General features: G+C 35.1%; 1 protein-coding gene across 2 annotated transcripts in view; it reads right to left on the reverse strand.

Annotated features, from left to right (window-relative positions):
* The window catches only part of LOC150103860 (protein SCAI), a 399,077-nt gene that overhangs the window by 110,278 nt on the left and 262,035 nt on the right, over positions 1 to 26,764 (reverse strand). For both annotated transcript variants that reach the window (XM_090396561.1, XM_090396560.1), the window contains 2 exons: positions 26,226 to 26,412; positions 3,425 to 3,515 (listed from right to left, as the gene is read on the reverse strand). In XM_090396561.1, coding sequence (XP_090252687.1) covers positions 3,425 to 3,515; positions 26,226 to 26,412 — 278 coding nt within the window. The remainder of the gene's footprint in view (positions 1 to 3,424; positions 3,516 to 26,225; positions 26,413 to 26,764) is intronic.

Raw genomic sequence — 26,764 nt, forward strand, 5'->3', positions numbered from 1 at the left:
GTGTAGGACCTAATCTATGGAAGTTACAAAGGATCACACAGAAAGATAAAGAGAGTGTTACTGATTTCTACAATCGCCTGATAACTCTTTCTAACAGTCTGAGTGTATCCGATGCAGATAAACCACATTTGGATTGGGCAGTTTATCAGCAATTTCGTCAAGGTGTTAAGCCAGAACTGAGAGAAACAGCTTATAAAAAGAAGATCACCGCACTAGAAGAATGTCTGAAAGCTGTCAAAGAAAAAGAGCAGATGATTGGTGACATTTGTCCCTCATCCAATGCAACTTTTGTTAAGGTTGTGGATAAAATTGATTATCCCTTGGACCAGCCTAAAGTTGGAGGGAAGAATAATAAGGAAGAGGAGAAAAGAAAAGATACTGGAGCAAGTCCTATTAGTGTTAGTCACATGACTGTGAATGAAGATCAAACCAACAAGAAGTTGATGGAAAATGTACAGAGCTTAATTCACCAAGAAGTTGAGAAATTGAATCAACCTATTATGGATAGTCTTAATAAAGTGATGAAGCAATTGACAACATTCACTCTGCAGTCTAAAGAAAACCAAAACCTCACAACAGATAAGGTTGATGAAAGAATTAAATTGGAAGTAGAAAGGCAAAATCAACCTATTTTGGCAAATATAAGTGAGTTGTTACTAGGACTACAAAATATTAACCAACAGATATCATTTGTATCTGAACCTCAGATGGAGAGAAAACATAGAGATCCTCCCAAATGCTATAGTTGCAATAAAGTTGGACACCTTGCTAGAAACTGTTTTCTTAACAAAAGAAAGTACTCTAACAAAAGCTGGGATTCAAAGTATGGACACATACTTCACAGAGAATATAATAGAATGCAGAAACACTAAGGATCTAATGAACAATTGATGAGAATTAGAGGAGAAATCCTAGGTTCTAAGTGTAATATTTTATTAGATACAGGATGTAATGCTTCAACTATTAGAAAGGACTATCTCCAAAGTATAAGACATAAATTAAGGAATAATATTGCCAAACTTAGACAACCTGTAAGAATTACTTCTCTTTCAGATTCAAACTTTGTAGCATATGAAACGGTTCGAGCAAGAATCTACCTACCAGAATTTAAACTAAGTGTCTGGCAAGAATTGCTTGTTATACCCTCAACCTCTAACCTAAGCTCCCACATTATACTAGGGACAAATTTCTTGGAAACACTGCTGAAAATTTACCTGCTATCCTAATGACAGCCAAGCCTTCTGGTGCCTTGCCGAGGCCATTGGGTACAATCTTTGCTCTCCCTTATTTCGTATCCGTTCTCCTGTGATTTTTTTTTTTCTAAAAAAAAAATCACAGGAGAACGGATACTTCATTAGGGATATTTCTTTTCTGAAATATCCCTAATGAACAGGAAAAGAAGTATCAGAAGAGCTGGAAATTATATGTATGATAGAACACGGAGACAAAGGGAAAGGTTCTGTGTACCTAATAAAAAAATTACTCCAGATAAGGTAGAACTATCTGTGACTGAACCAACTGTGAAGGATATTATTACTAATTCTGATGTGCACAATCAGCCTGAAACATGACTTATCTCTGATGAACCATCACAACAAGTAGTACCCAAACCTGAATCAGAAGTTGCCACTAAAAATAAATTAACAGTTGAAGTTAATTTTGCCAAAGTAATCAAACTACATCATGGAACAAATCACCAAGTTGTGAGACAACTAAGACTCAATTCTAGTGATTTTTTATACAATGTTTAAAAAGATTCAAGATGTCCGGAGGGAAGAGGTCTTCTAGGAGATTCAAAATTTCTTGTCTCGGGATGTTTGTAAACAAGCTGATAATGTCGAGACTTGCTTAGATGTCTGTTGGACCAATATGTATATCTTTCACTTTTTCTATGAAATGTTTACTATTTTTTATGAAAGAAGATGTTTTTCCTATATGTTGTGAGATCATGTTGGTGAGGTATTTCGCCAAGTTGGAAGTCGGTGAATCTCTTCCATCTACTATTGGTCTTAAAGGTATATCTGTCTTATGGATCTTTGGAACACCATATATTCTTGGTATCAAAGGATGTTTTGATTGTAAGTATTTTTTAAGTTCTTCTGTCCAGAGAGACACTTTTTTTATTAGATCATTTGTTTTTGTGTGTAGGCCAAGTCGGGTCTCTGTCTATGGGTTTGTAGGTGTTGCTATCTTCCAGGAGACTTTTCATTTTGTTATCATATTCTGTAGCATTTAAAACGACAGTTGCGTTGCCTTTATCTGCTTTTATTATGACAATATTTTTGTCATCCTTTAACTTTTTAAGGCAAACGTATTCATTGTAAGGTAGGTTCCTACGAGGTAATCTGCTTTTTAATAGTAAAGCTGTACTTCCTATACGGATAAGATCTGCTGTGTTGTCCAGTAGATTTCTAATTCCTTTTTCTATTTGTGCTATGATATCAATTTTTGGAAGGAAACGTGGGGTTAAGGCGAAGTTAAAACCCTTAAGTAAAAGATTATTCTCCTCTTTTGTTAGGACTCTCGAAGAAAGATTAATAACTACTTTTGAACGATCTAGTTGTTTTTTTATCATCATCCTCTTAAAAAACCAGGAGTCTACAAAATCCATTGCTCTTGCGGGATTTGCTACGTAGGACAGACAGGAAGATCTGGAGAAATATGCATGGCTGAACACCAAAAAGACGTACAATACAAAAGAGAACAAAAAACAGGTCTTGCTTTCCATACCACTTCCACTGGACACGATGTACTCTGGCAAAAAACCACGATGTCATACATAGAAAACAACAGTTATATAAGAAAATTTAAAGAAGCTGCTAATATGCTAAAAAACCCAACCCAATGCAATAAAAATCAAGGTTTAATTCTCCATCAAGTGTGGTCAGCTCTAATAAAAAATCTACCTCAATCTGAGCTCGGACATGAACAAGAACATGTGACATCGTCCAGTATTGTTCAACGTCAATAACGTTATATATCTGCATTCTGTTATTTGAGTTTTATGAATAGCCAGACGGTTATGATTTGTATTTATTAATTCTCTTGTTTAAACTTTAATTTATACCCCTGAAGATGTAAATCCTACGATTTACGAAACTTGTCGGGAACTATTATTTCAGTGTTTTATATAACTGAATAACTGAATAAAAAAATGTGGTGTAATCACCGAAATATATCTTTTGTAATTAGAACTATTTTATGAAGAGATTTATGCATAATAAATTATAAATACAGTTATGCAATGCTTTCCATCACAGCAATGAAACTCTTAATAAGTATTAAATGTTTCGGAAAGTTTATAAAGGGTTAAAAAAAAGTATGCTTGAAGCAACTAAATAATTCATTCACAAGACAAATAAACATCCAGAGTCTTAATAAGATTTATATTAAAATAAGAATTCAAAAACTGAATATCTCTCACCAATGCATATCTTTCAATTGAACATTCCTTTTGTTTGCATGATCAGGTTCTCTTTTGCTGTTAGTCGCAACACCACCATAGTCATAGCCCACTAGAGAATGAATATAAATTTATTAGTAATTACATCTCTAACATCTCATTATTATTCCAATTTTAATAATACTCAACATAACTCCAGGAACAGGTCATCTCATGAAGGTGGTGACCAATGTGATCTACATGATATATTACCAGAAACAAAGACAACAAAACTATTATAGTATCTCTCAAAGTTCATTAGGTTTTCAGGCAGAGTTTTTCTTAAATGTTAATTGTATCAATTGCACTTTGATTACTGCATTAACATATTTCATGCCAAGCAGTCTACACATGCATGAACACTGCCAGCAGGAAATTCTTTACTGTATATGTACGTCACCTCCACATCAGGCAAGCAGTTTTTCACACACTTTATGTGGCATGTTAGTTGTAACTTTTTCAGTGCAATTTTGAATGTAAAATTAGCATTTGTGAAATGTTTCCTTTATCAGCTTTGATCACCAAAGCTAATAAAGGGAACGCCACAGTATTGCTTAACCAAAAGGATTACACAGGTAAGCTGAAAGCTTTATTGTTAGATCGGGCTACTTACCTCACTATCGAGTATACAATCCCCAACTCACAAATTAGAAAACTCTACAGGCTCCTTAAGAAGATCACTTCTTGGCCTGTGAAAATCACTAACAAATTAAAACCATTTAACTCCATACCCCCCCCCCCCCCCCGTATTTATGGACTCCCAAAAATACATAAGGAAAATGTGCCATTACATCCCATAGTGGATGGCATTGATTCTTCAACATACAAACTAGCTAAACATTTGTCAAAAGCTCTCTCACACTATACTGGCAACACACCTTCACACATAAAAAACTCAGCCCACTTCAAAGCCAGCATAGAAAACCTTACACTCAAACACACTGACATAATGGTCAGTTTTGATGTCTCCTCCTTATTCACAAATGTCCCACTCAAAGAATCCTTAGAGCTAATCCAAGCTAAATTTCCTCCCGATATCACAGCCCTTTTTCAGTTCACAATGAACTCAGGTTATTTTGTTTGGCAAGGAAAATTCTACAAACAAATAGAGGGGACAGCCATGGGTTCTCCACTCTTCCCACCCTTGGCCAACTTTTATATGCAGACTTTTGAAGAGAAAGCCTTAAACTCTGCCCCACAAAAACCAACCATTTGGCTTCGCTATGTTGATGATGTGTTCGCTATTTGGCCACATGGCTCCAATGCACTCCTCTCCTTCCTAACATATATAAACAACCAACACCCCAGAATCAAAATTCACCGTGGAAGAAGAAAAAAACAACTGCCTTCCTTTCTTAGACACACTAGTCACCCGCCAGCCTGATGGAACCTTGGTTTTCTCAGTCTATAGAAAACCCACCCATACAGGCAGATACATCACCAACAATCCCAACACCCCCTCTCGTAACAATATGGAGTCATTAAGACACTACAAAACAGGGCTAAACTTATCTGTTCAAATGACAATGCCCTAACCACAGAACTAAACCACATTCTCAACACTTTCTCAGCCAATGGCTAACCTCCCCCCCCAAAAAAATATATTAACCGGTAAACCACCCCCCCCTCCCTCACAACAAGGATTACTCTAAATCCATCACCATACCCTATATCCGAGGCACCTTGGAAAAAATTACAAAAATCCTAAAAAAACATGACTTAACTTCTTGTTACAGACCACATAAAAAATTGGCATCCCTTATCCGCTCTACTAAAGACCAACCCCCCCCCCCCCCCCACCCTAGACCTACCTAGTGTATACCAGGTCCCATGCAGCTGTAAGCTGTCCTACTTTGGCCAAACAGGCAGGACAGCCAATATCAGAATTTCAGAACACAAGGACTACATCCGGTTTCACTAATACAGCCACTGACCATGCGCTGGATACCTGCCATAGAATACGGTGGAAGAAAGCTATGATAGTACACTGTAGTAAATACAAGTATGAAAGGCTTTTCATGGAATCAGCTTCAGCTCTAAGAAACAATCCGAACCTCAACAAATTTGGCTGCATGAAACTGCCTCAAATTTGGGAAACCTACATCAGAAGACCCTCAGCGCAATCGCCCAAGAATACCAACATTGCCCGCTAAGGGGCACCATCAGGACTTTAGGAGAAATAATAGCTTCCTGCTTCTTCCCCATTTACTGTTTGTTGTGCCTGCGTGCACGTGTCTTGTTCTTAAGTTTCTTGAAAATGGCAATGTGACGTTGCCGAAATATTTAACTATATTAAAATTTATTTTAATGTATATCCTAGTGACGTTGTAATTTCCATAAATTCCTTAATAAAAAATTTGCAATGCAGTGTTGGTTGTGGATGAAATGTTTTTCATGATATAGGAATATTTTCATTCGTCTTCAGAAAGAATAGACATAATGAGTAAAAAATTCATCTATTCCTGAATAAAAGTGAATCCTTCTATGCATTACAAATGGACTAAATCCATTGATTTCCAACAAAATACTAGCATATGAACAATATCTATTATCAATAAGACAGAAGAAATGCTAACAAAATAAAAAAAAATAATTATGCAATGAATGTAGGATTCGCAAAAGGGTGGGTAATTCTGATGATGACTGAAAATTATTTATATCGCTATGTAAGAAGTTTACACCGCTCATCAGTGAATAAGATAAAAATTCTTAGTGAACCATTAAAAAAAAGCCTTATGAGGAGAGGTGAATACACATAATATAATAAATTGTTGTGCTTGTTCTGTGAATTTACTTCTATGTAGAATCTCTTCCTATGATTATTTACTCAGCTACCAAATGTATACAGCCGCTGTTTATTATTGGCTAGTTATTTATATTTCACAAATAAGTCCCATTCTCTCTCTTCATTAAGTTTTTTTCCCTTTAATTATGTCTGTAATATATGCAAATACATGTCTACACTTTATAGGATTACCTGTTATTTGCTTCACCCTGCAACTTACAGGATACACACATAATATCACAAATGCAAATTATTAACAATTCATTTGCCAGTCAGGAAAGTATTTTTATTACTTTTTTCTTGTATATCGTAAACCAAACACACTCAACCTCTCCATGCAGATTTGGCTACAACTGAAGAACCCAACACAATACATGGCATGTCCAGTGACAAGCAAAGGCAAAACTGTGTTGGGGCGAGGTGTTTTCTACCACCCTACCAAATGATCAAGATGGCAGCAAGAGACTTCTGATCACCTCGATGTGAACATGTTAAACTTACAGCATAGATGTTATACAAAAAAGATATTCCTTCCCTGAGAATATTCGCAACTGACAGTCTTAAATGCAATGAGAACTTTTGCTCACTTGGTTGGATGAGTGGATAGCAACTTTGTTTCTTATGCCAACAGAGTGTGGATTTGAATTCCACCACGGCAAAGATTTTTTGTCAACATTTTTAGGGTAGTAGATAATTTTCATCACTAAGTGTAAGACCATCAAACTAATGGTCTCACTGGATCAACTGGTTAGCAATTTTATGTAGGCGGGATTATCATAGAAGTACAATTAGTTTCCACCTCTACTTTGTTCAGACATAAATGAGACATGAGTTGCAGTCAAAATATTTTCCATTTTGTTCATTACAAATAAATGTTTCTATTCAATTGAATTATTTCAGTTTTGAGCCACATTTTTATTAAAAAAGACTGTTTTTAAAACTAAACAAGTACTAAAAAACAAACCCGACAAGTTTCGTTAGTCGTCAGACTAACATCTTCAGGGGTAAAGAGAACTAACAGTTTAAAGCACAGACTATAAGAAATTACGAAAAACAAGTTCATTCGTTGGTATTATGAACATCAAAAAAGTTCGGTAAAAAACCGAATAACTGATCTATACAACCGTTAATATGCGTTAGCTGAAAACAATGCTATCTGATGTCGCATTCTGTGATTCACTTTCACTCTGCCCGAGGTCTGAACTGGGTAAATATTTGATAAACGCAGACCAAACTTTATTTAAAATCAAACCTTGATTTTTGTTGCATTGCATAGGAATTTTAATCATATTTGCTGCCTCTTTGAATTTTCTTGTGAAACAGTTTTTATCCATGTAGGACAGGTTTGTTCTGTCCCAGAGTACATCATGACCAGTAGAAGTTGTGTGAAATGCCAAACCAGACTTTTGTTCTCTCTTTTTTTTGTATGTCCTTTTGATGTTTGCTCATGCAGATTTCTCCTGATCTCCCTGTCTAGCCTATGTAGCAGATGCCACAGGAACAGTGAATATTATAAACTCCTGGTTTTTTCATTGGGTGATGTGGAGGTTTCAGAGGATGAAGAGATTTTGATATATCTTTTCAAGTGGTAGGAAAGTCACTTTTATGTTGTACTTGTAGAGAAGTTTGGCAAATTTATCTGTGACATTCTTGATATAAGGAAGGGTGACTGCATTCTTGAAGTCTTGTTTATTTAAATTTCTTTTAGGTGCTGTATTGAGAATTTTCTTAATTAACTTAGTTTTGAAACCATTCAGTTGTATGATCTGTGTTAAGTATTGTATTTCTTCTTTCCGCTTTTCTTTTTCTTCTGTACTGGGGATGTTGTATGCTTTATCCCTTAAGGTTTTTATGAGGCCTATTTTTTGCTTGGAGGGGGGAAGGTGGTGTGAGGTAGCATGAAGTAATCTTCCTGTGTTTGTCGGCTTTCTATAAATGGAAAACAATAATCTGTTTTTTCTTTCATTTATTTCTATAAGGATGTCTAGAAAAGGAAGTTTTTTATTTTCTTCTATTTCCAGAGTAAATTTTATGTTAGGATGTAAGTTATTAAGATAGTCTTTAAATGCAGTGTTCTAGTGCTGTTCCAGGCCAAATGATGAAGTATTGTCCATATAGCAGAGTCAAATTTTTGGTTTGATGAGCCAGTTTTGTAGAGCATTATTTTCAAAATTTTCCATATAGAGGTTTGCTAGAGCTGGTGAGCCCATTGCTAGTCCTTTTTGTTCCCAGACTTTGTCTTGGTAAAGGAAGAACGTATTTTTTATGCAATGTTCGTAGAGCTGTACAATGCCCGGTGGGAAGAGATTTTGTAGGATGTTTACTGTTTCATTTCTTGGAATCTTTGTGAAAAGGCTAACCACATCTAAACTCGCTAATATGTCTGAAAGATCGATGTGTATATCTTTTACTTTCTGTATGAAGTCTGTGCTGTTCTTAATGAATGACGGTGTTTTTCCTATATGTGATAAAATCAAGTTTGTAAGGTGCTTTGCCAGATTTGAGGTAAGAGAGTCCCTTCCGTCTACTATCGGTCTTAGAGTGGTACATCTCGTTTATGAATTTTGGGAACTCCATATATTCTAGGAACTAGTGGGTGTTTTGATTGTAAATTTCTTTTTAGTTCCTCAGAGCAGTTTGGTATATTCTTGATAACTTCATTGGTTTTGTTGGGAGTTCACCAAGTGGGGTCTCTGTCTAATGCTGTATAGGTGTTGGAATCTTCAAGAAGGCATTTTTTCGTTATAATCTTCTGAGTTTAAAATCACTGTTGCATTCCCTTTGTCTGATTTGAGTTTATTAAGAGCTGCAAATTCCGTTTTTTGTAGGTTTTTCGGTGGTAATTTGCAATTGACCGTATTTTCCGGTGTATAAGACACGCTTTTTTACCTTAAAAAATCATCTTAAAAATGAAGTGTGTCTTATATAATGAAGGTAAAGATTGTACTTTAAATCATACTTTAAAGTTCAGGGTTTTTTCCAGAAAATTGTCTTAAATTTCTTGGGTGCGTCTTATACACCGGAAAATGCACCATATTTTCCGGTAATAGTAATGTAATACTGTTCCTTTTTCAATTTGGGCTATGATATCAATTTTTGGGACTTGTCGTGGCATTACAGCGAAACTAAAGCCTTTCATAAGAAGATTTGTTTCATCTCTCATCAGAATTCTTGAGGAGAGGTTAATTACTACTTTGGAATGATCTAGATGTTTCCTTTGCTTTTCTTTTAGAAGGGAATTGAATTTTTTAATTAGGCTGCGTTTTTTCTTTTTGGACACCATTGTAGCTTTATTGTATGTGATAGTGTCTATGTTATTCCATAGTTCGGACGGAAGTGATGTGGCAAGTTCATTATATATATATTACATGTATCCTGGTTAATCTTGGACAATTCTGCTCTAGTAGCTGCAACAATTCTTTCTCTCAATATAGCTAATTTCGTTCTTTTGTATATTCTGTTAGCCTTATTGGATTTGAATGTACGTTTGATTTTTATGAACTTGGGAATGATTTCATTGTCTCTGCAACATATTAAAAATATCAAACAGTTTATAAAATTCTGCTTTTTAATGCGTAATTTCTCAAATTGTAAAACTTTTTGACCAATTAAACTCATCGTGAGTTTCTATATTCATGCGGAGGCTTCTGTGGTTAAGAAGTTCAATTGAATTATTTCAGTTTTGTGACCACATTTTTATTAAAAAAAGACTGTTTTTAAAAGTAAACAAGTACTAAAAAACAAACCCGACAAGTTTCGTTAGTCGTCAGACTAACATCTTCAGGGATAAAGAGAACTAACAGTTTAAAGCACAACTATAAGAAATTACGAAAAACAAGTTCATTTGTTGGTATTATGAACATCAAAAAAGTTCGGTAAAAAACCGAATAACTGATCTATACAACCGTTAATGTGTGTTAGCTGGAAACAATGCTATTTGATGCCACGTTCTGTGGTTCACTTTCACTCTGTCCGAAGTCTGAACTGGGTAAATTTTTGATAAATGCAGACCAAACTTGATTTAAAATCAAACCTTGATTTTTGTTGCATTGCATAGGAATTTTAATCATATTTGCTGCCTCTTTGAATTTTCTTGTGAAACAGTTTTTATCAATGTAGGACATGTTTGTTCTGTCCCAGAGTACATCATGACCAGTAGAAGTTGTGTGAAATGTCAACCAGACTTTTGTTCTCTCTTTCTTTTTGTACGTCCTTTTGATGTTCGCTCATGCGGATTTCTACCAATCTCTCAGTCTGGCCTACGTAGCAGATGCCACAGGAACTATGAATATTATAAACTCCTGGTTTTTTCATTGGGTGATGTTTTATTTTTTAATAAAAATGTGGTCACAAAACTGAAATAAATTCAATTGAATTTCTTAACCACAGAAACTCAGCATGAAAATGTTTCTATTGTTTGTGCACAATTCCTGATGCTCCATTTTATTTATTTATTTATTTTTATTATTATATATATGTATTTATTTTATTTTATTTTATTTTTTGAAACTTAACATTTTTCTCCTACATTCATGATACAAATTTTTAAACAATCTTTAGACTATCTAAGAGCCAAAATTGAGGTTTTACAAAAAAACTGAAGGGGAAACAAAAAACAACCTGAAGCTGCATAAAAATGCAGAATTATATGATAAAATATAGCATTCATCTGTATTTCAGATGAAATGAGAAAAATGGAAAATCTTTTGATTGTACATGTGGATATTTTAATGAGTACACACCAAGCACACTGTTAAATTAGAATGAATTTGATAATTCCTGACTGACAAGTGTTCATATTTTCAGACATGGGGGAGGGAATCATCATGTAGTTTTTCTTATATGAGGGGCGTACTCCAAAAAAAGTAATGCCCCCATTGTGATATGTCAAAGAAGAAAAAGATAGTTTGAAGTGTCTATTTTCATAGTTTCTTAACATTCCTTCCTTTCAATTTCTCCATCATGTCTTTCAGAGCTAGTATATGACTTTAAAATTTTTTAAGGAAATGATAACGCATACTAAAATATTAATGAAAAAACTTCCTATATTTCGGCAATGTAACATTGCCGAAATATAGGAAGTTGTTTAATTAATATTTTAGTATATGTTGTAATTTCGTGGAAAATTTAAAGTCATGTATAACCAACGTATAAGTTTATCTACAAGAATCAAAGCTAGTATATAGTAAACTAAGTTTATGGTACCATTTATCACCTATACTTTGACCTGCTTGTCTTTTTCAAAAGATAACCCTGGGATGTGTCTTCAATTTATGAAATAACCAGAAATTTGATTAAGCTGAGTCCAGGCTCTATGGAAGTTATTCCACTTGAAATCTAATCTTTTCAATAGTCACTGAAATGAACATGCTCATGTGTAGCTTTGCCTGTCATGGTGCAAAAGAAATGGCTGCTGCTCAGGACAAATATGATGACGATCATCATCATCATGCTTGTCTAGGATTTTGGCCTAGAATGGCCTGAGAAGTCATCGTTGAATCTCTTTAGACACAAATCACAAATATGATTAATTCATTATTTCAAGTTTATCAAGGTCTTCAGAGAGCTTTGTAAATTTAATGTAGTTCTTTTTTACCATATAGTCCTGATGAATAACACCTTTGTTGTTCTAAAAGACAATATGCACTTTCCAGCAGAAGGTGGGTTTAACTTTTCTTTCAGGGATCATAATGATGGACCAAATTATCATACCCTTATAGAAACAATTTTATGAAGAAAAGCACTGCCTTCCCTTTGATTATTTGACAACAAACTTCCAGTCATTTCATCTGTTTCATTTTGCTAGTTAACTGACAGCATCCAATGTGTGCATACCTTAATACACTATTTGATCAAACATATCTGGGCCACACCCTTCATAGTAGTGAATATGGTTATATACATCACAACTATGGCTCACAGAGATATGAAAACGAGGAACAGTCTTGCAACCTTCATACAAAAAGTAACAGTAAATGGGTGGTACTGAAGAGCTCCGTGGCATTCAATGTGGCACTATCAAAAGATGCCACCTTTGCGACAAATCACTCTGGGAAATTTCTGCTTTGCTGCAGCTGATCTGATCAACTCTAAGTGATGTTACTGTGAAGTGCAAATGCAGAGCAACAACAGCACAATCAAAACCTGCCACATAAAATCACAGAGCAGGACACAGAGTGCTGAAGCACATGGCATTAAAAAATCACCTGTTCTCTGTTGAAACACTTGCTATTGAATTCTGAAATGCCTCTGCAAGCAATGCAGAGTTTGTCTAGAGGTAAAGAACATGGATTTCCAAAGCTCTGCAGCCACACAAGACAAAATTAGTAAGGGCAATGCCAAGCCCTTGCTATTTTATGCTACTACTCTACTAGCAAGGGTGGAGTAGCATAAAACTCAATGGACGCCAATGGACTCTGGAGTGATAAATCATGCTTCACAATCTGGCACTTTGTGCAGGTTTGGCAGATACTAGGAGAATGCTACCTGTCCAAATGTGTTATGCCAATTGTGAAGTTTGGCAGAGGAAACATCATGATTTAGGGCTGTTTTTCATGATTTGGGCTTGACCACTTAGTTCCAGTGACATTCTAGACAATTCTGTGCTTCCAACTTCATGGCAACCGTTCAGTGAAGGCTCTATCTTGCATCAACATGACAATACCACTGGCAACAAAGTGAGATCTGTGCAGGAATGGTTTGATGAGATGGGTGCTGAAGAACTTATCTTGCCAGAACAGAGCCCTGATCTCAACACCATCAAACACCTGTGGGATGAATTGTAACATTGATTGTCAGCCAGGCTGAATTGACCAACCTTACTAATGATCTTCTGGAAAATCTAGTGAAAATCCAGTTCATTTTCTGTTATAGCAGTAAATGAACATGCATCCAGATATTTTTGCTAAGATAGCATACAAGGCCAATTTTTAAACATTTTTTTTTTCACTTGTGCTAATTTAATGTTTAATTTCAGTGCTAGTGATCTCGTACTTTTGCCAGTTTTCTCCGATCAACTATTCAGATTTCTGCATATGAAAATCACCAGTTGACATTTTTGGCAACCTACATTGTGAAAGGGCACTAATATCAACTCCATCATTGTTGTTTCATGTTCTTCATGCTCAACGACACATACTATTTGCATCTAGAGTTGCTTCACAATAAAAACAATCACAGCCATATTTTAATGTATTTAAAATACATTCAATTACTACCTCAACAAACTTATCACAAACTCATTCATTATGTATATGATAATATGAAGAATGCAACTTCAATCATGTACCACAGTATGTTAATCTGCAGGGGGACATGAAGGAACAAAGCCAGGTAGACATCAAGCTTCTATGGTAGTTGTTCGTATTAAATAGGTCTAGTAACAATCACATATAACTAAAGAAAAAAAAAAATTATTAGTTTTTGTATGCTCTATGGTGCACCTTATCAGGAATATAGTTATTTATCAATTTGAAAACACATTTGGGTAGAATGATTTTTAAACCAACAGTAAATATTATGTTGAGATGTCACTCACATACTTCACTGAGCCACATAATGCCATCATAATCTAATACTGTGAATTTCAAATCATTTAGGCTGACCAAAGTTCGTTTAAGATTAAGACTATGATTTTTATTAGAATAAGAACATTATACCATTTCTAAGGTTTCTTTAAACTTAGAATACAGCTATTAATTAAACTCAGTATATGGCATTCTAGTTAGTTCCTAAATTATCTGATGTTTTTCATTTGAAAAAAAAAAAAAAAAAAAACCGAAGAAGATAGGCCTCTTTGTGTGATTGTTACTTTTCAACATCCTTTGTATGTTCTTATAGTATATTTCTTCCAACTGCCCTGCTTGTCCAAAGTAACATATGTCGCTATAAAAAAAAATTCTATATACGCACACAGTTTCTTGAGAAGTAGATGAGGCTGTTTAAGTGATCTTAGCAAAGTGAAAATTTTTTTCATAGGTATGAAAGCCTACTTTGCTCTCCTGCTGTATGGTAAAGTGACTATAATCTTGTTGCATATTTTAGTCGTTAGGTGTTTTTTATAGAATGCCATTAAGTTTTTAGATTTTAATCATTTTTTTTTTTTTTTTTTTTTTTTACAAGACTGTCTCTTGGGTAATCCATTTCTTGTTCCTCTCTGTTATCACAGATATATATATAACACAAATAAACAAAGTATCTGTAAGAGTTTTTACAACATCTCATTTCTGGGTAGAATGATGATGAGAAGCAGAATGTTGTTTTATACACCAAGAATGTTAATCTATTTTGCTCAGTTTAATGGATGAGAAAAAACACAGCCAAACAAGCATGCTATCTCTTGACAAAGTTGTTATCAATCTATTCTACTCGTGTAATACGGAGTATTTTGCAAGAGTTCCTCAAAGTCCAAAACTTTGAGTTTGAGGAACTCCTGACAACATACCCAAAGTAAATATAATGATAGAAAAAGGTTTACATAGAATTTCCAGATGCATATATATGGTTATGTAAAAAATACCAGCAAATTTAGTCAATCCAAGCAACCAGCAAGAAATATCACTAAAGCAGAAGATTAACTCAACATTTGCTACATTTTTTTAAAATCGAAAGTGAAACACATTAAACACAACAGTATATAACTTTATTAAATAGTGGCAAACAAATATTTCATGTCAAAACTAAGAGTAACATTATCAGTTTGGAACAAAACAGGTGAGTGAGAGAGAGAGAATACAAGACAAATGCAACAATCATTTAACTTAAAACAGCTAATGCTGCATGCTAGAAGGATTATAACAAACATATAATTACTACTTTCTGATATTTAAATACACAGGATGAGAATCGCCCACCCTTTTAGGACAGAAGCACAAGCATTCCAATTGAAGTTAAGTGCAACAGGGCCTCTGAACTTTCTTTGAAAAGATATTTATATTCAAATTTGCTTCTATGGAGAAGGAAAGCATCATTCCAGACAGTGGTCTCAATAGTGTTGTGAGAGAACCATCTGAGATTTCAGGTATTCATGCAGTACTGATGTTTACTAAATCTTTCTTTTTATTTCCTCCACTGAATGGCTTGTCTATTCAAAGTATATTAGATTACGTTAACAAGGAATCTGGTAACCACCAACTAGACATGAAAGTATTTTCTTATATTTCTAAATCCAAGGATAGTGTAACAACACAGAGTTCCAAGTCTTATATACTTTGGGCATTTCAAATCTATTAGAAGAATCCTAAAGAAGTTCTATATATTCAGCCATATATAGAACTGGCACTAGGAGAAGAACAAGCTGGTTTCAGAGCAGGGTGAAGCACAATTGATCAACTATTCACCTTAAGACAGCTAATAGAAAAGACACTAGAGTACAACCAAAGTAACTACATAAATTTAATAGACTTTCATCAGGCATTTGATTCAATCCAAAGAGAACCATGGAAAACTATGGAAGAATTTGGAATTCCCAACAAAACCATAAGAATAATGAAGAATCTATATGAGAAATCTGAAAGTGCAGTATGAATGGAGGACACCTTAACCAACTGGTTCCAACAGAGAGCAAAGTAAGACAGGGATGCAATCTGTCACCAGACCTGTTCAATCTTACACCGGAAGAAGCAACCAATAAGGCCTTAAACAACGAGGACTCTGGAATCAAAATATATGGGAAAAATGTGACAAATTTAAAATTTGCACACGACATTGCATTACTTGCAAGCACAAACTCTACAGTGAATTTCTGATAAAATAAAGGAGGAGTGTATAAAATCTGGATTAAACATAAATAAAGACAAAACAAAAATTATGCAAATAGGAAAAAGAAGCACCAATCTGAAAATTGAAATTGATAGTAAGAATCTAGAGCAGGTAGAAAACTTCACCTACCTTGGAGGAGTTATTGAGTACAATGGTGAAATTATAAAAGATATAAACAGATGAATCAGTCAAGCATCCCAAACTTTTGGATGACTTAATAAAATATGGAAATCAAGAGACATCAAACAAGTAATAAAAGTAAGAATCTATGAAACAATGGTCCTCCCAATACTCCTCTATGGAAGTGAATGCAGGAATCTCAAAAAGGCTGAAGAGAAAAAATTATTAGTTACTGAAATGGGTTGGCTAAGAAGATTACTTGGAGTATCTCTGCAGGATCGACTAAGAAACGAAGACAACAAAATCCAAGAAAGAAGACTGCGATGGTTTGGCCATGTGACCACAATGGGAACAGAAAGACTACCATTTAAAGCCCTGAATACAATGATGGAAGGTAAAAGATCCAAAGGACGGCCCAGAATTAGATGGATAGACAAAATAAAAGACCAGAAAACCAAATCGCAACAAGCGACAGCAAACTGGACAGAATTGTTCGGACTCTTCCAGGATAGACAGAAGTGGAAAGAGTTCATTTGGCCTCATCATCATCCACATAGATGATGGAAGAGAGAAGAAGAAGAAGAAGAAGAAAGAAGGTTCACCTGATCCACATATTTTCTGATAAACAAAATTTCTCTTGACAACTACAAAAGATATTAACTGCTGGTTAACAGATTCTTTGTGAATATACCCTGAAAAAAGGATTCATGAACATCACTACTACACTGAATACATGTAACTTCCAAACTTGAGTCTTGCACAACACGATATCAACACCAAACACCAAAGTTAAGCATTATTCTTGGGAATAATGCTTAACTTCTTGGTAGAAACAGTTTTAAATGTGAATAGCATTTCAAAGAAGATTCAAAGGCTCTGTATGATCATTACCATCAAACTCCTGATATGTACCCTTAAACAATGTATAAGATACCACAATATTACTATATGAAAAGTCTACATTATTAACTTCTAATCGACAATTTTCCTCAAATTAGTCTGTTGGACTCCAAAGTTGTCAGTCTTCTAAGGCACTTTTAACTACACCAAGTTACCCAGATCGTGGTCTTCCTCTGGGTCTTTTCCCACCTATTCTGGCATCAAACACCTGTTTTGTTAACTTGTCCTCTCACATTCTATTCAAGTGACCATATCACTTAGATTAGTTCTGCTAACACCTTTCTGAATGCTCTTTGATCAACTTTTTTATTTATAAACCAGCTCTAAGATCTGTAAAGTTAAAATTGGTTTGACCATAATCTTGTATACAGCAGCTGAGTGTTCTGACTACTTTGTATTTTATTCCATATAAATTTATTTCACTGACTTCCACAATTATACCAGCTTTTTATCCTGCTGTCTATTTTTACATTTGATTAGCAATCTTCACAAAAAAAAAAAAGTGTATAAATAGTTGAAATGTTTTACTTTTTTCCATAAGTGCTGCATTTAAAATGCAACTAACATTTTCAATGTTTCTGCCTATTTTCACAGCCTGTCTTTTTCTTGTTTATTTTCATATTAAATGTGTTACAGCAGTTATTCAATTTAATTAAGGAATCTACAGACTTGCAACTGATTAATTTAAGAGATTTATTTGATAACATCATCTGCATAAAGAGCTGAGATTACCATCTCCAAATTTGATATCATGTTTATTGCTGCTTTCCCTCATACTGTGCTATTTATATATAGATGAGAATAGCCGAGATAGTTGTGCATCCTTGTCTTACACCTGATTTAAACATCAAATCATCTTTCTGTATCCCCTTTAATTCTAACTGCCGATTTACTTAAATATAAACTACATACTTATTGATATAACATAGTTAATATCAATCAATATGCAGTTTTTGAACAGATTTTCTCTTGGTACATTGTCATATGCCTTTTACAGATCTACAAGACTTAAAAGTGGATTCTTGTTATATTCACACAATTTCTCAATTATTTGTCATAAAGTAAAAATCTGATTCTGACAATCCTATTTGGCTTAAATTCACCTTGTTCACCAACTTTCTCTTCCATAATTTTTCTTAACCTCTTCTCAAGTATGCTAGGATAAATTTTATCTGGAACACTCAGCAGAGAAATTCCTCTTTAATTCTTACATTGTTTTATTTCTCTTATAGATGGGTACTGTAAAAGTTCTATTCCAATCAATCAGATGACTATGTCTTATGAATTATGTATTGCAGCCACTGTAAAACTATTTATCTGAGCATTTCTGATTGAATATAATCCACACCAGCACCTTTTCATAATTTCAGGTTTTTGATGGCTTTTTCTACTTGAAGTAATTCTTGTAGATAGGCTTATACGTTGGCTGCACATGATTATTAAATAACTTAAGGAATTCACAACGTATACTGGAATATAAATTAAAATAAATTTTAATATATACTTCCTATATTTCGGCAATCACATTGCCATCTTCATGGGAACATAAGACTAAGACACGTGCATGCAGGCACTAGAACAGCAAATGAGGTCGAAGAGGGAAAGCTACTGTTTTTCCTAAAGTCTTGATGGTGCCCCCTAGCGGGCTATATTAGGTATTCTTGGCCGTTGTGCTGAAGTTCTCATGATGTACGTCTCCCAAATTTGAGGCAGTCTCATTCATCCAAATTTGTTGAGGTTTGGCATGTTTTTGAGGGCTGAAGCTGATTTTAAGAATAGCCTTTCAAATTAAAACTTGTTGCAGTGTATTACTGTGGCTTTCTTCCAATGTCTTCTATGGCGTGTATCCAGAGCATGATCTGCAAGCCCAGAATGGCTGTAATGGTGAAAGCGGATGTAGTCTTTGTGTTCTGAAATTCTGATATTCGCTGTCTTGCCTGTTTGGCTAAAGTAGGACAGCTTACAGCTTCAAGGGATCTGGTATACACCAGGTAGGTCTAGGGGAAGTGGTTGGTCTTTTGTGGAGCAGATAAGGGATGCCAATTTTCTATATGGTCTGTAATATGAGGTCAGGTCTTTTTTTTTTTTTTTGGGTGGGGGAGGGGTATTTTTTCAGAGGTGCCCTGGATGTAGGGAATGGTGATGGATTTAGAGTAATCTTTATTGTGAAGGTGGGGAAGGGGATTGTGGTTTACTGGTTTTAGTATTTTTTGGATTTTTTTGAGGTTGTAGCCATTGGCTGAGAAAGTGATTTAAGGATGTGATTTAGTTCAGTGGTTGGGAGGGGGAGGGGAATTGTTGGTGAATGTATCTGCCTGTATGGGTGGGTTTTCTATAAACTGAGAAAACTAAGGTTCCATCAGGCTGGCAGGTGACTAGTGTGTCTAGGAAAGGGAGGCTGTTGTTTTCCTCTTTTTCCAGGGTGAACTTGATTCTGGGGTGTTGGTTGTTTAAGTGTGTTACGAAGGAGAGGAGTGTATCAGAGTCATGTGGCCAAATAGCGAACACATCATCAACATAGCGAAGCCATATGGTAGGTTTTTGTGGGGTAGAGTTTAAGGCTTTCTCTTCAAAGTCTCCATAAAGAAGTTGGCCAAGGGTGGGGAGAGTGGTGAACCCATGGCTGTCCCCTCTATCTGTTTGTAGAATTTTCCTTGCTAAACAAAATAGCCTGAGTTCATTGTGAACTGAAATAGGGCTGAGATATCAGGAGGAAATTTGGCTTGGATGAGCTCTAAGGTTTCCTTGAGTGGGACATTTGTGAATAGGGAAGAGATGTCAAAACTGACCATTATGTTAGCATGTTAGAATGTAAGGTTTTCTACACTGGCTTTGACTACCATACCCCCATACTTTAAAACACTTAAACACCATTGATTTTGATATCAAGTATAAAGGCCTCCATGCTGAAACATATTTCCTAATTTTAATTTTGGGTCATATTAACATTTCATCCACTATTCTACACAAATTCTTAGTAAAATAATCTAATGCAGTTACAGTTCTAGCATTTTGTAATTATCCTGTGATTATGACAAAAGTGAAATGCACAAGGAAAATGATTTATCAATACCTGTGAACAAGCATTTGTGTTTGTTTAACCTTCTATGTATGTATTTAATGTAATAAATTTTTGGAATTTATATAGTTGTCAAATGTTATACAAACTAAACTAAGCATCTATGGGTGAGAGGGATGATTAATACAGTGAAAGCCTGTTTAACTTTTAATGAATGTTGTGACATATCATAAAAAAATCATCCTGTATGTCAAAAAGTGAGTCAAGTACTGTAAAAATAGGAAGTTGTCTTACAATTTAGAATAGCTAATTTAACATTATTTTTTAACAATTAACAGTAATATTTTTGCTGTTATAGCACTGCTCAATTTATAAAAGGGAATTTAAATTTTCAGCAATTAAAAAGCAATGTACAAGTGTCTGCTTCAAAACTGTGGGCAACCAGCTTCTCAGTGTTTGACTCACTTTTTATTTTATTTATTTATTTATTATTTTTTTTTTAATGAAGTAGATAAGGCAGTGAAGGAATAACTGGTTGAAATCATGAACAAATGACCATGTAAAATTTCGTGAGATAAATTAAAATAATTTATCGATCTCAATTTTACAGGAGTTTTAGACCAAAATAATGTAAGAATCCTTTTGTCAGAGAAGAAATTTACTGTATTGAAATTTGTGTTAAATAATTCCTGTTCAATTATTGTACTTAAAATTAAGTGATATTAACACATAAGAATAGTGTATCAGAAATCACTCATGGGCTCACTTTAGTGAGTACAGGCATGGCAAACACGAGGTACCTGATGCTGGACCATGCCTTACTTCATGTAATATACATCTGTTATATTATCTGTAGACTGGTCCTCTACCCTTCTTTCTTTGCTTCTTTCTTCTCTTATTGCTCCTTACCCCCAATGCTATTAGAGTATTCGAGGGCTAGGGGTGAATCTTTCCTATCTTGCCATGTCATTTCACCTACTGCAGCCACCAAAGGGAGCAAGCTAGCCCCAATAGGTGCCGGTCCCAAGCCTGGATAAATGGTGAGGGTTGATGTCGGGAAGGGTATCCAGTCATAAAACTTCACTGCCAGCTCTAGATATGATTAAATGAGTCGAAAAGAAAGTGATACAAGCACTAGGGCATACCCCTTAAGCGATGTGCAGCCACATCGCCCTACAGCTGCGAGAAGTGGACAAGGGCTACCACATCAAGGGCAGTTGCGATTAAAGAAGAGAGCCCAGTGAGTGGAGAGAATGTTGTGAGTGGGAACGTTGAATGTTGGAAGCATGACTGGAAGGGGAAGAGAGGTGGCAGACAGAAACTAGAGAGAGAGAGATGGCTGGAGTGCTATGTGATAAGAGGGTGCCGATCAATCTAAAAGGCAAAATTTACAGGACATTAGTGAGACCAGCTATGACATATGCTTTGGAAACTGTGGCCCTGAGGAAAAATAACATCAGCAGGATGGAGGTAGCGGAGATGAGAATGCTTAGGTGGATGTGTAGTGTGACCAGAAAGGATCATCTGAGAAATGTTTATGTAAGAAGGGAACGGTGAAAGTTACGAACTTAGGAGCAAAGATACAGGAGGCAAGGTTGAGATGGTTTGGTCATGTGATGAGGAGGGAGGAAGAGTATGTGGGAAAAAAGGTCATGCAGCTAGATGTGCAGGGGAAGAGGAAGTGAGGACGGCCAAAGAAGAGATGGAGGGAGATGGTGGAGGAGAACTTGGATGTGGCTACAGCCCAAGACAGGAAGTTGTGGAGGAGACTCACCACAAGCAGCGACTCTACTTAAGTGGGAAAAGCTGCAGAAGAAGAAGAAGAAGAAGAATAGTGTATCAAAAAAGTTCGCAACAACTTGTGAACAAGTTGATTTCCTAGGGCAAGCACCTTCAGCGAGAAAACCAAATTGATGCCACAGTGCCGAAGGGTAATTACAGACATTTGAAGTTTGAGAACAAAGAGCAGGGAGCATATAAAAGGGGGTGTTTTGCATTATAGGAGATACTGAGACAGGAGTGTTGGTAGCCTGCTCCACCTTTGCAACGAGTTGCCCTGGTGTTGTACCACCTTACCCCAGTCCTGAAGATACTTCAGGCGCAAAAACTTTGTTTGCTCACACTTGGATAAAGGATTAAACTAAATTTATTATGTTATGAAAGCAAAAGTGCACTGCTAATCAGAATAAAGAGTTAATACCCACGTCTACAATAACGCATTAGACAACATTCATTACAAGGGAATAGTTATTCTATACCAACAGTAAGATGTGTTTTATAATGCTAAGTAAAGTATAATTGCTAAGTGTACGAAAAATGTATATGTTTCAATCATTTAGTAGCTTAGCTGATATGTTGTGTAATTTAGTAATTTAGTGTACTAACTAATTCCTCTCTTATTCCATATGAATTTATTCAATTGACTTCCTCATAATGCTAAGTAAAGTATAATTGCTAAGTGTACGAAAAATGTATATGTTTCAATCATTTAGTAGCTTTGCTGATATGTTGTGTAATTTAGTAATTTAGTGTACTAACTAATTCCTCTCTTATTCCATATGAATTTATTCAATTGACTTCCTACCATATCAGCTTTGTTGATTCTGTTGTATATTTCCATATTTAATTTACCATCTTCACTAAAAATCATGCCTAAGCACCTGAAATGTTTTACTTGTTCTATAGGTTCTCCATTCACAACGCAGTTGACATTTTCAATGATTCTACCTATTTTCATTGTCTTTGTCCTTTTATTGCTTTCCTTCATATCACATTTATTATAACAGCTATTCAATTTAGTTAGGATATCTTGAAGACTTGAAGCAGATTTATTTAGAAGTATAACATCATCCGCATAAAGCAAAGAGCTGAAATTAACATCTCCAATTTTGATATCAAGTTTAATACTACTATCCTTCATAATGTGATCCTTATAGATAGATAATGAATAACAGAGGGGATAATGTATATCATGTCTGACACCAGATTTTACCATTAAACCTTCTTCCTGAACTTCCTTCCATTCTAATTAATAAATAATGTATATTTATATTATAATATAAATGTATAATTTGTAATGTATAATTATATTATACTATAAAATGTATAATTTATAGTATAATATAAATGGGGATAATGTATATCATGTCTGACACCAGATTTACCATTAAACCTTCTTCCTGAACTTCCTTCAATTCTAACTGCTGATTTACAACTCAAATAAAGACTAAGTATTGCTTGATATAATGCCCATTCACACCATATAACTGTAGAGTATTCAATAGCTTCTCTCTTGGAACCTTGTCATATGCCGTTTTCAGATCGACAAAACTTAAATACAGATCTTTGTTATATTCCCATGATTTCTCAACTATTTGTCATAAAGTGAAGATCTAATCCTGACAGCCTCTATTTGGCCTGAATCCAGCTTGTTCTTCACCAAGCTTTTCTTCCACAATTCTTCTCAATCGTTTCTCTAGTATACTTGCATAAATCTCACCAGGAACGCAGTAGGGAAACACCTCTGTAATTCTCACATTCAGTTTAATTTCCCTATTTATATATGGGTACTATGAGAGTTCTATTCCAATCATCAAGAATTCATCCCTCTGTCCAGGGTTTCTGAACTATGTAGTGTAGCCATGTAAGACTTTTATACCACCATGCTTCCGCATTTCTGGTTGAATATCATCTATTCCTGCTGCCTTTCCACATTTCAAGCCTTTGATGGCTTTTTCTACTTCAAGTATGGATATGTATTCCTGATTGTATGCCTGGTCAGTGTGTTTTTACCACTGTGCTGTCACTGATTGTTTCATTTAGCAATTTTTCAAAGTAATTACTCGATACTTCAGGGATATCTTTTCCCCCAATTTTCATGTCACCTTTATCATCTCTAATTCCTTTCACAGCACTCTTTCCTCCGGTTCTTCAGCAACCTCCAGAACATCTTGCCACCTTCTTGATATTTATTTTCTATGTTCTTGCCAAAGTCCTCCCATGACTTTTGTTTAGCTAGTTTTACACAGTGTTTAGCTTTCTCTTATTTGTCTCTGTAATCTCTAAGAGAAAGCTAACTTATTTACCATGAACTTTTGATATGCTTTTTTCTTTTGCTTCACTGCATGTTTAACTTCCTGTGTCCACCGTGGAGTTCTGATTTTTCTATCCTTGCAGACAACCTCATGACATGGCTCCCAGGCCGAATCAATCAGTTTTTTTTCAGGACTTGCCACTGAATCTCCAAGGTTTGGTTCCTGTTTTCAAAATCTTTCATTTTTTCTTGAATAATGTTTCTGTATTTTATTCTACAGTTCACATCTGAGAGCTGCTCAACTTTTATTCACTTTAAAACTTTCTTACACGTTCTTTTCAATATGAAATTCAATTTTATCCTGCTCAAGACTGAATGGTGATCACTACCAATTTCAAATCCTCTGTACACTCTGGTGTTCTGCACCAGGGAGAAAACATCACTATCAACAATAACATAGTCAATGAGACTTTTCTTATTCCTTGCAGCTTCTCTTCCTGTGAATTTGTGCACATTCTTGTTGGAACATTGTGTTAGTAATAATCAGTTCATGTACTGAGCAGAAATCCAACAGGTATTTGCCATCATTATTAGCTTTGCTCTTTTCTCCAAATTTTCCCAAAATATATTTGTATGTCTGACAATCATTTCCTACTCTACTATTTAGTCCTTGTATTTAGTATTGAATATTAAATACAAGGCCACTTCTTTCCTTCATTATCATTGAATGAATATAACATTTTGTATTTATTGCTCAGAATGACCTCACCAGTTTTTGTCTTTTTTGTTTCATCTCACCCCTATTATGTCGATCTGGCACTTATCCAATTCCTCAGCTAGCTCCATTTCTTTGCCATTCAGGCTTCTTATGTTGATAGTACCAATCTTGAACTCTGATGATCTTGAATTGGGGCATGTTTTATTATTTGTTCTAGTAGCTGACTTTTTTGCTGTTTGACCTAGTTTCCTGGCAAAAACAACTGGGCCTTGTTTAACTTGGCGATGGCACAGCAGGCATTAAATTCTGTCATGTTGCACCAAAATTGTATATTATGGTTTAAGCCAATAAGAATACAATTTAGTAAGCTAAATCCCAATCTGCCAGCCCATCCTCGTTCATTCAGTATCTAGAAAGATACCTAACAGGGTGCACCACAAGAAGGTGAGATGGGACATTATGTCAAAAGTCCTGGCCAGTTCTCCATATTCCTTTAAAGGCTATGTGGAGGTCTCCTCTCAGTTATACAGAACTTTGACCCTTAAGCACCCCCTTTAAAAATGTACTTTATCAGTCAAAACAGACAAAGTCTTCATTACTGTTCAAATGAGTTTAGGAACTATTAACAATTGCATTTAAACGCATGCAACATCTGAATTGTTAAAGGATGGAATTTAAGTATGCAACATAAATTCTTGTCTGAAATGTTTAACAACAGTGCACAAGGACAAGCATAACACCATAGACTCTGTTCGACAATTTCAATGACATTCATAATATCTTCTAGCCTGATTGACTGAATGGTTATCGTATCTGATATCCAGTCAAAAGACTGTGGGTTCGAATCCTGCTGTGGGCATGGATGTTTGTGATTGTCTGTAAAAGTGGTTGTGGACGGAAGATGGCATTGCTGTATTTGCAGTTTGTTAGTGGAGACAGAGTTGTAGAATAGGTACTCTCCCTTGATGAGTCTTTGGACTCCCTGGAGGTGCATGTAATAATAATATTATGCATACTTAGTTCTGTATGAGTTTTCTTTTTCCAGTGCAGAACCAGTTTTTTCAAAGTCTTCTTCTTGTTCTTCTCTTCAAGGATTAGGCATCTGCCTGTTCCCTTTGGTCTATACCTCTCCACCTCTTTTGGTAGCCAATATCTTTCCATCCTAAATAGAAGTTCTTTCCATTTATGTTATAAATATCTAGTTCTTTTCTGATGTTTTTTTTTTTCCAAAAAAGTACTTAACTGATAGGAAGAGATTATGATGGATAATGACAAAATGATAAATTTACTTTCTCCATCGTGTTTGCTTAGCAATACAGTGAATATTAACCTAAAAAAGAGTGCAACATATCAAAGAGAAATTGCCCTAATTCAATGTAATTCATATTTAGATACAACTGTTCAAATACACACACACACACACACACATATATATTTTTTAAAACTTACTATCATCTGGATGCTTTATGTTTGAAAAGCAGCCATCTGCAGACAGGTAAAGAAGCAATACACCACTAGGAGGCAATTCTTTAAATCCTGATGCCAGGAATACAAAAAGTTGGCTAAAGGTGGGCTTGTACAAAAGGTATTTGTGAGGATTCTCACGTTTTAATGGACGTTGGTCTCCATTTTCTGACTATTAAAATAAAGATATGTCAATTAGCTTGACTGAATACATTTTTAAATACATATTAAAATTCCTAGCATAGAAATGATGCTGGTGTAATTTGATAACTACATGACTGTTGTGGTTTTAAAATAAAGTTCTTCCAATACTATTTGCAAACTCTCTGCAGAAAATGTAATGATTTGATTTGACAGAAAAGAGGCTATACAAATCTGAATTAAAATACACGGTGTATATTTTTTCTTATAATTTTCTATATCAAAAACAATATGTTTCCAGAACATATGTCATTCCACATTGAAAGTATGAAAAAAGAACAGTGGTGCTGGTGTGTGTGTGTGTGTGTGTGTGTGTGTGGTAG

The sequence above is a fragment of the Typopeltis vanoorti genome, chromosome 8, assembly GCF_054136105.1.
Source record: "Typopeltis vanoorti isolate ZY-2024b chromosome 8, IOZ_Tvanoo_1.0, whole genome shotgun sequence".
Lineage (NCBI taxonomy): Eukaryota > Metazoa > Arthropoda > Arachnida > Uropygi > Thelyphonidae > Typopeltis > Typopeltis vanoorti.